Source organism: Triticum urartu, chromosome 1A (genome assembly GCF_056163025.1).
Source record: "Triticum urartu cultivar PI428250 chromosome 1A, HENAU_Tu73, whole genome shotgun sequence".
Taxonomy (NCBI): Eukaryota; Viridiplantae; Streptophyta; class Magnoliopsida; order Poales; family Poaceae; genus Triticum; species Triticum urartu.
Window position 1 is genome coordinate 357,649,416 of NC_141873.1, and position 13,331 is coordinate 357,662,746.

At 44.9% G+C, this 13,331-nt stretch overlaps 1 protein-coding gene across 1 annotated transcript; it reads left to right on the top strand.

The window, feature by feature from the left end:
* Positions 1-250: 250 nt before the first annotated feature.
* Positions 251-2,093, top strand: LOC147991224 (uncharacterized). Its single transcript, XM_087538576.1, has 2 exons — positions 251-274; positions 396-2,093. The coding sequence occupies exons 1-2, from the start codon at positions 251-253 to the stop codon at positions 2,091-2,093; spliced, it is 1,722 nt and encodes a 573-aa protein (XP_087394702.1).
* The last annotated feature ends 11,238 nt before the right edge of the window (positions 2,094-13,331 follow it).

Below are 13,331 nucleotides of genomic sequence, written 5' to 3' on the forward strand. Positions count from 1 at the left end.
GAAGCAAGAGGATTTTGAGATGGGAGTTTTTGAAGATGCAGAAGAGGACAGACCTGTAAAGATGTATGACAGGGAAAATCCATGTATTGATGAAGGTGTGGTATTCTCTAGTGCAGTTGACTGCAGAAATGCAGTTGCAAGCTTCTCAATCAAGTCTGAAACTGAGTTCCTTACTCTGAAAAGTGATCCAACAAGGTTTACTGTCAAATGTGCTTATGAGAGATGCAAGTGGAGACTGCATGCCTATTTAATGAGGAAGAGCACATTGTATCAGGTATTGTATTTTTGTCCTTTTGTTTTAGTTTATTTTCAGGTATTGCATTTTCTGTGTTTTAGTATATTTTCAGGTATTGCATTTTCTGTACTAATCTCATTGTTTTTTTGGTTTGTTTCAGATTAAAGTCAACCCATATAAGCATACATGTCCTAGTGTGAATAGATCTCAGAGATTGAGAGCTGCAAAAAGAAGATGGATAGCAGATGCTTCTATGGCATGGATCAGAGCAAATCCAGGAATTGGTACTAAAGAAATTCAGAGCAAGTTGTTAGAGAAATATGGTGTGGAGGTGCCATATGACAGATGCTACCATGGCAAAGAGATTGCACTTGACAAACTGTATGGAAAGTATAGTGATAGCTTTCAGCTATTATATACTTTCAAAGCTGAAGTAGAGAGGGCATCACCAGGCAGTATTGTGGAAATTGAGAAGCACACAGTTGAGTACAAGCTTAATAACAAGAAGTTCTACAAGGAGTGCTTTAGAAGGGTGTTTGTGTGCTTCAAAGCATGTCAAAAAGGTTTTCTGGAGGGGTGTAGGCCATACCTAGCTGTAGATGCTACTGCACTGACTGGTAGGTTCAGAGGGCAACTTGTGGCAGCATGTGCCCTAGATGGACACAACTGGTTGTTTCCTGTTGCATATGGTGTTTTGGAAAGGGAGTCAATTGAGAGTTGGACTTGGTTTTTTAGCAACCTAAAGAAAGTAATAGGTCATCCAGAAGGTTTAGTGATACATACTGATGCTTGCAAGGGATTGGAAACTGCCGTTGAGGATGTATACCCTGGAGTGGAGCACAGAGAGTGCATGAGGCACTTGGCCCAAAATTTCAGTAAGAAATTCAAGGGGAAGTTTTATGATGATAATTTGTGGCCATGCTCACTAACTTGTAGCATCAAGAAACACAACTATCACTTGAACCAGTTGAAAAGCAAGCCTAAAGTAAAGGAATATCTGGAGGAACACCACACAAAAATATGGGCAAGAGCTGATTTCAATGAGATGAGCAAAGTTGACTATGTCAATAACAACCTAGCTGAGTCATTCAACTCCAGAATCAAAAAATACAAGAGCCTGCACATAGTTGATCTGCTAGACAAGATAAGGCAGTATATCATGGAGAAATTTGACTTAAGAAACAGAATTGCCTCTGACCATTTCATTGGGAACTACATCATACTAGCAGTAATGAAGGTGTTAATGGAGAAAACAAAAGGTTTGCAAATGAGTATAGCGAGGAGAAGCCCAACAGAGGCAGAGGTGACTGCTACTGACAGTGAGAAGAGAGAATGGAGGTACCCTGTTGACTTAGAGCGCTGGTCTTGCAGTTGTAGACAATGGCAGATCACTGGTAAACCATGCATCCATGAACTTTTCTTTATCACTGCTCTAAGAGGTGAAGCAAGTGGAATAGATCAATATGTCCACAAATATTACTCAGTTGACATGTTCAGAGCTACTTATGCTAAGAACCTACCAACTCTAGAAGGCAAGCAACAATGGGACATTATAGATCCTGGATTCAAATTGTGTGCTCCTGTTCAACACAGAGCTCCAGGCAGACCAAGAAAGCAAAGGATTAGAAGTAGCACTGAAGGAAAAGGCCTTGGTCCTAGGAAGCACAAGTGCAAAAGGTGTGGGAGATGTGGACACAAAGCCAAGGGATGCAAACAATCTGTTGATCCAGCCTTTGGAGAAGATGAACATTGGGGAGCAGACAATGCAGATGATCATCCTACAGCCAATGAACCAGCAGAAGCAGAAATACAAGAGGAGGAGGAGGAGGAGGATGAGACAGCACCTGATGTTCTGTAGCAGCAGATGCCACCACCAAAGGAGCCCTCACATGATGCATCTACAAGAGCTAGTTGTGCAGTCAGGTATAAGATCTTGGCTTACAAAAGCAGACAATGCAGATGATCATCCTACAGCCAATGAACCAGCAGAAGCAGAAATACAAGAGGAGGAGGAGGAGGAGGATGAGACAGCACCTGATGTTCTGCAGCAGCAGATGCCACCACCAAAGGAGCCCTCACATGATGCATCTACAAGAGCTAGTTGTGCAGTCAGGTATAAGATCTTGGCTTACAAATTCTTACATGTTTTGATCTTACTGCTTTCTTTATAAAATCTTTCAAATTGTGATATGCTTCCACTTGTTTTAGCCCTAGGAAAAATTATAAAAGGGCAGCAGCAAGAGGAGCTTCTCCCAGGTGTGTCAAGCAGAAAGCAGTTGTGGAACAGGAGCAAGAAAGTAGTGTTCAAAGCAAAGGTTTCTCTCCAAAAAGAGCAGCAGCAATTGAAGCTCCAAACCCATCAAAGAACACTAGAAGCAAGGAAATGCTAGCTCCAAACCCAGCCAAGAACACCAGGAGCAAGAAACTTAAGTTCTAGTGCTATGTTATCTTGTTGTTATGCACTTAAGTTCTAGTACTAAGTGTGCTTAAATGCACTATGAAGTTGCTATATTTGGTACAATGTCAGTTTGTTGAATTTGGTACAATGTCAGTTTGTTCTATTTGGTACAATGTCAGTTTGTTGAATATGTGCTCTATTTGGTACAATTGGCACCTGATTGAATATGTGCTCTATTTGGTAAAATATGTGCTCTTTTTGGTACAATTGGCACTACATATGGAATAAATATGTATTTGGTACAGTGTCACAAGCATCAGTAGTTCATAATGATCTTCAAATTTAGCATAGAAAAGTGCATCATAAACAACATTCAACACATGTCTCTCACACACACTTTCTTCAACAAATGCTAGAAACTAGAACACAAAAAACACAGCAACACACATTCCTACAAACAACAATGCCAGAACTAGCAGCATCTCATCTCTCTCTCACTGTCTTCTTCAAAGCTAGATTTTTCTTTGACAGCTCCATGTTTTGCTTCTGCATTTTGTGGCTTCTGATCCAACTTTGTTCTAGCTCTGCGTGCAGGTCTTCAAAAGCAAGGGCAGCACGCAATGGAGGAGGAGGATCAACCCAAACGACCCAGTGACACTCATGTGGTAACTGCTTGAACATCAAATTAACAAAACATTAGAGACTGCATAAACACCATCTTAAACATGGTATAATTCACAAGATCTTACATCTAGAGGACACCCTAAAAAAGAGCGGCCAGTGTTAGCTCCTCCCCACGCGACACGCTGGGCAGGAACAAGGCCATGACCAGGGCAACGATGCTTTGATAAAAGCTCCAATCCGCAATAACTTTCATCTGGAAGATAGAACTCGGAGACATGCTCCACAATCCCGACCCCATCAACCTAAATCAGAAATTTCCCCAATTATCACAAACCCTAGAACGCATTGGGGGGGAGGAAGAAGCGTTGCCGGAGTTTTACTTACCTCTCCAACCACCGGCGAGAAGATGGAAGAGCCCAAGCTCGCCATGCGTCGCCGCTCCTTGCTCTACCGCGCCACGCCTTGCCTCCCACTCCTTTTTCCTCGCCGGCGTTCTCGCTCTCCTCTGTTTGCTTGCGCTAGCACATTTCGGACGAAGGGGTATCAGGTATAGCACCGACAGGGGCAAAAATGTCCAAAGTAACGCGTCGTTTGCGGTCAAACGGCACTGACTGGACGAAGAGGTGCCGGAAGGGCAAAAACGCAAGGGGAGCAGTCAAAGCTGGGCAAGACCGCGTGTTTTCCAAAATTAGGGGCAAATTAGTCGAGGGTGACCCAACTAAGGGTATAAATTCAATTCTCCCTTGAAAAAAAGGGCAAACGGTGATACTACCGAGCCCCCACCTTCACCAAAGAGGTATATTTTTTAACATGCACTCAGTGGATAGACCAAATTGTGACGTTTTCTGCTGGGCCATTTTTTAGGAAGAGCATACGCCGGACTATATCCAGGGACATCACGGGTCATGCATCGACCAATCCAGCCCCGGACCCTACCATAAGGACTAGGGTTGATATGGGCTAAATGCCGGATTGTGATATCCAAGAGGATTCGGATAATGTATCCGTCACCAATTCCGAAGTGGAGAGCGCGATGAATCATCGGCGGTGGAAAGAGGCAAGCGCGACCCAAGTTTCATTAAAGAGGCGTTCAATGCCCTCAGCTCTGTGGATGCATATATCCGAGCTGCTCGGGATGGACTTGTCGGAGCCACTCACGAGCTTTCAAAGGATATGCGGGTAAGAACTTTGTGTAGATTCAATAATCATGTGCCAGTAGCCCCCGAGACTTGAAGCAGTTGGCCCAACTAATTTAAGGGTCGTTATATCATCAGGTACTCATGGAGAAAAATAGCATGCTATCCAAGGAGCTTGAAGAATGCCGGACCAAGCTAACTATTGTCACTGCCGAACTGGAAGATTTGAAGAAATCCAAGAAAGCACCGGATGGTAAGCACAACACTGTCCGGAAAATACGATTCTGTGCCAACAATGATTGTTAAATATGCATTGGTTTGTTTACAACTGCAGGATCGGCCCATCAATTGGAGGAGATGTTGAAGGCTGCTCAGGCGGACAAACAACACGCCGAAGGGCAAGAAGCCGCTGGTCAACATGTATTAACACGGACCATTAATGAAAGGAATAAGCTACAGGATGCCAACATCAAGCAAGCTGAAGAGCTAAAGGACGTACCAGCCCAACTGTCAGATTCCTTGGAGGAGAATAGAAAGCTGAAAGCGGCATATTTAATATGTCCCTTAACCTAACTTTCATAAGATCCCCTGATGGAAAGTTTTATGAGATTTGTTCCTGTAGGTTTGTTAACTGGGCGGCCCGAAGGAGAAGTGTCCGGATTTCAAGGCGACTTGCTGCAAGAGCTATCCAAAGTGCACGAGCGAGCTCGGAAAGCAATGAGGAACATGGCTAAGGCTTTATGGCCATTAGATTCTCCTCCGGGGATGATGGGGGAGCTCGCAGAGTTATTCAAAGGAGCTTGTCTTTGTTTTGAGCTGTGGAAGGCATCAGCATGTCGAGAAGGCGCAAGAGAGGCCTGGGCCATGGTGAAAACACGGTATACCGGACTTGATCCAAACCATATGGCCCGGGTCGGACCTCAGGAACCAGACGGATAGGAAATTCTGGTTAGCTTGGTGTATGATCAAGTAAAGATAGCCGTCAAATTCTCACAGCAGGATTGTAAACTAGATAGCCTGATAGATGGCATAGATAAAGAGTAGGCGTGTGATTTCATGTAACAAAACACTTTATCATCAAGCCTATCTCCGACCGAATTGTAAAAGATTGTCATGGCAGACCTTCCACTTCGACCTCCGAAACCCAAAGGTTGGAGTGTTTCCGAACACTATACCCGTGGGAAGCACCAAGTATGTTCGGAAACCAGGCGATCCGGTCATAGTGCGTGAACAGACAAACTGTATTCGGGGAGCTATGTTATATTACTTTTTAACGTAAGAAACATCTTCCAGAGAGAATAGTTCCGTCAAGGGTTCCTCTCCCTGGGTCAGCATGCCTTATGTATACATGCCTAAGCCGTGGTGCGAAAGAATCGCCGGAGTCTTTGTATTTTTATAGTTTTTATTGCCACGAAGGCAGTTCGTCGTTTGTTCGCCGACCAATTATTCCCTTAAGAACGCTAGCTTTCGGCTTCACCCGTCTAAGGTACATGTCCGAATGACCCGGTTGTAACAATCACAGAGGTGCTCCCTTTATGCCCTAGCCGAACAAGCAGGGATGTAGGGCATAAGCACAAGAGCCAGGCAACCCAGCTTGGCAAAAACTTAAGTCATAGAGGTGCATATAATGGTGAAGACAGGACATATGTGAGAAAACAACATATATATGGTGAGCTTTATGCTCAAAATAATAAGCTTCTATTGAGAGAAGCCCCCAGTTATGATGGTGTGCGTACATTTAAGGATGCATACCCCTCAAGTGTGCAGCTTACCCGAACACACGCTAGAAATCATAAGAAAAAAATGGAAAAGGAGGAAAAAGTAGAAAAGGGGGACGAACAAAGGTATGTGTCCGGACTCGGGCGTAGAATCTTCAGAGTCAAGCAGCATTCCATGGGTTCGGCTCTAAGCGATTGTGTGATGCATTGCGAAGGCGATAGGCTCCTCCAGTGAGAACTTCATCTATAATGAAGGGACCCTCCCATTTGGGCTTGAGCTTGTCCTTTTTCTTCTCTGGTAGGCGCAAAACGAGTTCACCGAGATTATAAGTCTTTTCCTGCACTTCTCTGCTTTGGTATCTTCGAGCTTGTTGTTGGTAGAATGCGGAACGGGCTTTTGCGACGTCACACTCCTCCTCCAGGCCATCTAGGTCGTCCTGCCGATCAAGCTCAGCCTCTCTCTCCTCATACACGCGCACTCGAGGTGAGTCATGAATAATATCACAGGACAAGACAGCCTCTGTGCCATACACCATGAATAACGGTGTGTATCCGGTCGTGCGATTGGGCGTGGTCCGCAGCCCCCAGAGTACGGAGTCAAGCTCCTCGACCAAGTGTTTGTCTGACTCCTTTAGGGATCGCACTAGTCTGGGTTTGATGCTGCTCATTATCAGGTCATTGGCCCGTTCAACTTGACTGTTTGTTTGGGGGTGATATACGGAGGCATAATCGAGCTTAATGCCCAGATTAGTGCACCAAGTTTTCACCTCATCGGCTATAAAGTTAGAGCCGTTCTCAGTAATAATGATGCGTGGGACACCATAACGATGTACGACACCGGATATAAAATCTATCACTGGTCCGGCTTCAGCTGTTTTAACTAGTTTGGCCTCTATCCACTTAGTGAATTTATCTACCATAACCAACAAGTATTTTTTCTTATGGCTTCCCCTTTTAAGGGGTCCTACCATGTCCAGCCCCCAGTCCGCGAAAGGCCAAGTAATGGGGAATGTTTGTAGGGCAATGGGCGGCATATGGCTTTGATTGGCAAAAAGCTGACATCTGACACAACGTTGTACGAGGTCCTGTGCATCTGCTCGAGCCGTGGGACAAAAGAAACATGTACGTAAGGCCTTACTTACAAGGGCCTGAGCTGCGACATGATGGCCGCCAAGACCAGCATGTATTTCAGCCAAGCGCTGTCGTCCCTCCTCTTCGGAGATACATCTTTGAAGGAGTCCAGTAGTACTTTTCTTGTAGAGTTCGCCTTCATGGGTTTTGTAGGCTTTAGAGCCTCGAACTATGCGACGGGCCTCGTTTTGGTCAGCAAGGAGCTCCTGCCTATTGAGGTAGGCTAAGAAGGGTTCGGTCCATGGGGCGATCACCGCCATGATTTTGTGGGCGGAAGGTGTTGGTTCGGTTCCCGAGCCCCCGATGATATCCGAATCATGTTCGGCATCCGAGGGTGTGGTCGGCACCGGACTGGAATTTCCGCTCTCGTCCTGCCATACCATGGATGGCTTGAAAAGCCTTTCCACGAAGGTGTTAGGCGGGACGGGGTCGCGTTTAGCGCCCATTCGAGCAAGGATGTCCGCTGCTTGATTACTGTCTTGGGCCACATGATGGAACTCAAGCCCCTCAAACCGAGCTGATATGTTGAGTACGGCGTTGCGGTAGGCCGCCATCTTTGGATCTTTTGCATCGAAATGTCTGTTTATTTGGGATATTGCGAGGTTCGAGTCCCCGCGCACCTCCAGGCATTGTATGCCCATAGAAACAGCCATCCGGAGACCATGCAGTAGTGCCACATATCCGTCTGCGTTATTGGAGTCCGTATACATGATTTGTAATACGCAACGGACTGTGTCCCCTATGGGGGATGTTAGGATGACACCAGCCCCCAGCCCGGCCGACATTTTAGAGCCGTACTCTTTAGGGAGTTCGACTTCTGTCCATTCGGTGACAAAGTCGGCCAACACCTGATATTTAATAGCTCGGCGTGGCTTGTATGTTATTTCAAATGGTAAGAGCTCGATAGCCCATTTTGCAATGTGGCCGGTGGCGTCTTGATTGTTTATGATGTCATTGAGTGGTACCACGAAGGCCACCGTGATCGAGCACTCTTGAAAGTAGTACCGCAGCTTCCGAGATGCCATGAAAACCGCATATGCTATCTTTTGATAGTGCATGTATCGGGATTTGCATGGTGTGAGGACCTCCGATACATAGTATACTGGTTTTTGGAGTGGGAACTTGTGTCCCTCTTCCTCTCGTTCAACGACGAGTACAATGCTCACCACCTGGTGAATTGAAGATATATACAGCAACATAGGTTCGCCGATGTTAGGTGTGGCGAGGATTGGGTTGTTTGCTAGCAAAGTTTTTATTTCTTCCAACCCGGTTGTTGTCGTGTCCATCCACTTGAAGTGGTCGCTACGTCGGAGCAGGCGATATAGCGACAGCGCCTTCTCTCCCAATCTAGAAATAGAGCGGCTCGAGGCTGCCACACACCCAGCTAGTTTTTGGACCTGTTTTAGGACTGTTGGTGTTGCCAACTGTGACAGGGCTCGGATTTTGGCCGGATTTGCTTCGATTCCTCTATTGGAAACAATGAATCCGAGGAGCTTTCCGGCCGGAACGCCGAAAATGCATTTTTCCGGATTGAGCCGTATGTCATATGTTAGGAGGTAGTCAAATGTAAGGCTTAAGTCGTCCACCAATGATTCGACATGTTTAGTTTTGATGACTACATCATCTACATATGCCTCCACCGTCTTGCCAATTTGGTTTGCCAGGCATGTTTGAATCATGCGCTAGTAAGTGGCGCTGGCGTTTTTGAGTCCGAAAGGCATAGTGTTGAAGCAAAAAGGCCCGTACGGAGTAATGAATTCCGTTACGGCCTGATCGGATTCCTTCATCTTAATCTGATGGTATCCAGAGTATGCGTCGAGGAAACACAGTGAATCGTGTCCTGCATTTGCATCAATGATTTGGTCAATGCGGGGCAGTGGGAAGGGGTCCTTAGGGCAAGCCTTGTTGAGGTCTTTGAAATCGACACAAAGGCGCCAAGATTTGTCCTTCTTTGGCACCATGACCAGGTTAGCTAGCCAATCCGGGTGTTTGATCTCTATGATGAACCCGGCTTCGAGTAGTTTGGCTAGCTCCTCCCCCATAGCTTGTCGCTTGGGTTTGAAAAATCGCCGCAGTGTTTGCTTAACTGGCATGAACACCTTTATTATGTTGACGCTGTGTTCGGCCAGTCTGCGTGGGATTCCTGGCATGTCCGAGGGATGCCGGGCAAATATGTCCCAATTCTCGCACAAGAATGCTCTTAGAGCGGCATCGACCATCGGGTCCAGCTGTGCTCCAATGACTGTTGTTTTATTAGGATCCGTCGAGTGAACTTGGAATTTGACTATTTCGTCTGCTGGCTTGAAATAAGTGGACTTAGGCCTTTTATCGAGGATTACATTGTCTCTATCCACTTTGGAACACAGAGTGGTGAGCTCCTCGGCCGCAAGGGCCTCGGATAATGCCTCGAGGGCCAGGGATGCGGTTTTGTTTTCGGCGCGGAGTGCTATGTCCGGACCACTGGTGATTGTGATAACTCCATTGAGCCTGGGAAATTTGAGCTTCATGTACCCGTAATGGGGTATGGCTTGAAAGCGTGTGAATGTGTCTCGCCCCAGCAGGGCATGATATCCACTATTGAAAGGTGCAATGTGTAAGATTAACTCTTCAAACCTATAGTTCTCTGGCGTGCCGAATACCACATCAAGTTTAATTTTCCCCGAGCATCGTGCTTCTCGGCTGGGGATAATGCCTTGAAAGGTTGTGCTGCTCTGCTCGATGCGACTCTTGTCTATTTGCATTTTATCGAGCGTGTCCTTGTAGATGAGGTTTAGTCTGTTGCCGTCGTCCAGGAGTACTTTAGCGAGCCGAAAGTCATCGACGATTGGATTTAAGACCAAAGCGGCTGGTGCGTGGACTGATCGAGCCCTTGGCTCGTCGTAGGTGGTGAAAGTTATTATACGTCCATTTTGCATCATGCTTTTATATCGATATTTATTGCATTATGGGCTGTTATTACACATTATGTCACAATACTTATGCCTATTCTCTCTTGTTTTACAAGGTTTACATAAAGTGCCGGCAGCTGGGATTCTGGGCTGGAAAAGGAGCAAATATTAGAGACCTATTCTGCACAGCTCCAAAAGTCCTGAAACTTCAGAGAAGTCATTTTCAGAATATATAAAAAATACTGAGCGCAAGAAGTTCCGGAGGGGGGCCACACCCAGCCCACGAGGGTGGGGGGCGCGCCCTACCCCCCTGGGCGCGCCCCTACCTCGTGGGCCCCCTGATGGCCCTCCGATGCCCATCTTCTGCTATATGGAGTCTTTCGATGAGGAAAAAAAATTATAAGCCAGCTTTCGGGACGAGACTCCGCCGCCACGAGGCGGAACCTTGGCGGAACCAATCTAGGGCTCTGGCGGAGCAGTTCTGCCGGGGAAACTTCCCTCCGGGAGGGGGAAATCATCGCCATCGTCATCACCAACGATCCTCTCATCGGGAGGGGGGCAATCTCCATCAACATCTTCACTAGCACCATCTCCTCTCAAACCCTAGTTCATCTCTTGTATCCAATTCTTATCTCTAAGTCTGGGATTGGTACCTGTGGGTTGCTAGTAGTGTTGGTTACTCCTTGTAGTTGATGCTAGTTGGTTTATTTGGTGGAAGATCATATGTTCAGATCCTATATGCATATTAATACCCCTATGATTATGAACATGAATATGCTTTGTGATTAGTTACGTTTGTTCCTGAGGACATGGGAGAAGTCTTGCTATTAGTAGTCATGTGAATTTGGTATTCGTTCGATATTTTGATGAGATGTATGTTGTCTCTCCTCTAGTGGTGTTATGTGAATGTTGACGACATGACACTTCACCATTATTTGGGCCTAGAGGAAGGCATTGGGAAGCAATAAGTAGATGATGGGTTGCTAGAGTGACAGAAGCTTAAACCCTAGTTTATGCGTTGCTTCGTAAGGGGCTGATTTGGATCCATATGTTTCATGCTATGGTTAGGTTTACCTTAATACTTTTGTTGTAGTTGCGGATGCTTGCAATAGAGGTTAATCATAAGTGGGATTCTTGTCCAAGTAAGGGCAGCACCCAAGCACCGGTCCACCCACATACCAAATTATCAAAGTACCGAACGTGAATCATATGAACATGATGAAAACTAGCTTGACGATAATTCCCATGTGTCCTCGGGAGCGCTTTTCTCTATATAAGAATTTGTCCAAGCTTGTCCTTTGCTACAAAAAGGATTGGGCCACCTTGCTTCACCTTATTTACTTTTGTTACTTGTTGCTCGTTACAAATTATCTTATCATAAAACTATCTATCACCTACAATTTCAGTGCTTGCAGAAAATACCTTACTGGAAACTGCTTACCATTTCCTTCTGCTCCTCGTTGGGTTCGACACTCTTACTTATCGAAAGGACTACGATAGATCCCCTATACTTGTGGGTCATCAAGACTCTTTTCTGGCACTGTTGCCGGGGAGTGAAGCGCCTTTGGTAGGTGGAATTTGGTAAGGAAAAATTTATATAGTGTGCTGAAATTTATTGTCACTTGTTACTATGGAAACTAATCCTCTGAGGGGCTTGTTCCGAGTATCTTCACCTCGACCAGTAGAGCAAAGAGTTGCTCCTTCAACCTACTGAACCTACTGAAAATGAAAATGAAAATGTTTACTTTGAGATTCCTTCGGGTATGATAGAAAAACTGCTAGCTAATCCTTTTGTAGGAGACGGAACAATGCATCCTGTTGAGCACCTAATATATGTGGATGAAGTTTGTGGATTATTTAAGCTTGCAGGTGTGCCCGATGATGTTATTAAGAAGAAGGTCTTCCCTTTATCTTTGAAGGGATATGCATTGACATGGTATAGGCTATGTGATGATATGGGATCATGGAACTACAAACGATTGAAATTGGAATTTCATCAGAAGTTTTATCCTATGCATCTTGTTCATCATGACCGCAATTATATATATAATTTTTGGCCTCGCGAAGGAGAAAACATCACTCAAGCTTGGGGGAGGCTTAAATCAATGTTATATTCATGCCCCAATCATGAGCTCTCAAGAGAAATAATTATTCAAAATTTATATGCTCGGCTTTATGATAACAATCGCACCATGCTCGATACTTCTTGTGCTGGCTCTTTTATGATGAAGACTATTGAATTCAAATGGGATTTATTGGAAAGAATTAAACGCAACTCTGAAGATTGGGACCTCGACGAAGGTAAGGAGTCAGGTATGACACCTAAGTTTGATTGTGTTAAATCTTTTATGGATACCGATGTTTTCTGTAAATTTAGCACTAAATATGGACTTGACTCTAAGATAGTAGCCTCTTTCTGTGAATCTTTTGCTGCTCATATCGATCTCCCTAAGGAGAAGTGGTTTAAATATCATCCTCCCATAGAAGTAAAAGTAGCTGCACCTATTAAAGTTGAAGAAAAGACTATCACTTATAATGATCCTATTGTTCCTACTTCTTATATGTCTCATGAATTTAATTTCTCTAAATTTTGTAGACAACACCGTGAAGAGGAATTGCCTAGTAAATATGATATTATTGGTCTTGCTTCTATTGCCGTGCCTCCTAGTGATCCTTTAGAACAGTATTTGCTAGACCATGAAAATGATATGTTTATGAATGAAAGAAGGGAAATAGATGAAGTATTCTTTAAACAGGAACCCATCCTGAAACAGAATTTGCCTGTTGAAATCCTAGGGGATCCTCCTCCACCCAAGGGTAATCCCATGTTTGAGCTCAGACCGTTACCTGATACTCTTAGATATGCTTATGTTGATGAGAAAAAGATATATCCTGTTATTATTAGTGCTAACCTTTCAGAGCATGAAGAAAAGAGATTATTGAAAACTCTGAAGAAGCACCGTGCTACTATTGAATATACTGTTGATGATCTTAAAGGCATTAGTCCCACACTATGTCAACGCAAAATAAATTTGGAGAAAGATGCCAAACCAGTTCGTGATCACCAACGACGGCTGAATCCTAAGATGAAAGAAGTGGTAAGAAAGGAAATACTAAAGCTCCTTGAGGCAGGTATAATTTATCCCGTTGCTGATAGTCAATGGGTAAGTCCTATCCATTGTGTCCCTAAAAAGGGAGGTA

Excerpts from the sequence above, each read along its gene's own strand:
- LOC147991224 (XM_087538576.1), top strand. The coding sequence starts at position 251 with ATGAGGAAGAGCACATTGTATCAG. Across the intron at positions 275-395 it reads GGAAGAGCACATTGTATCAG|ATTAAAGTCAACCCATATAA; the intron begins GTATTGTATTTT and ends GGTTTGTTTCAG.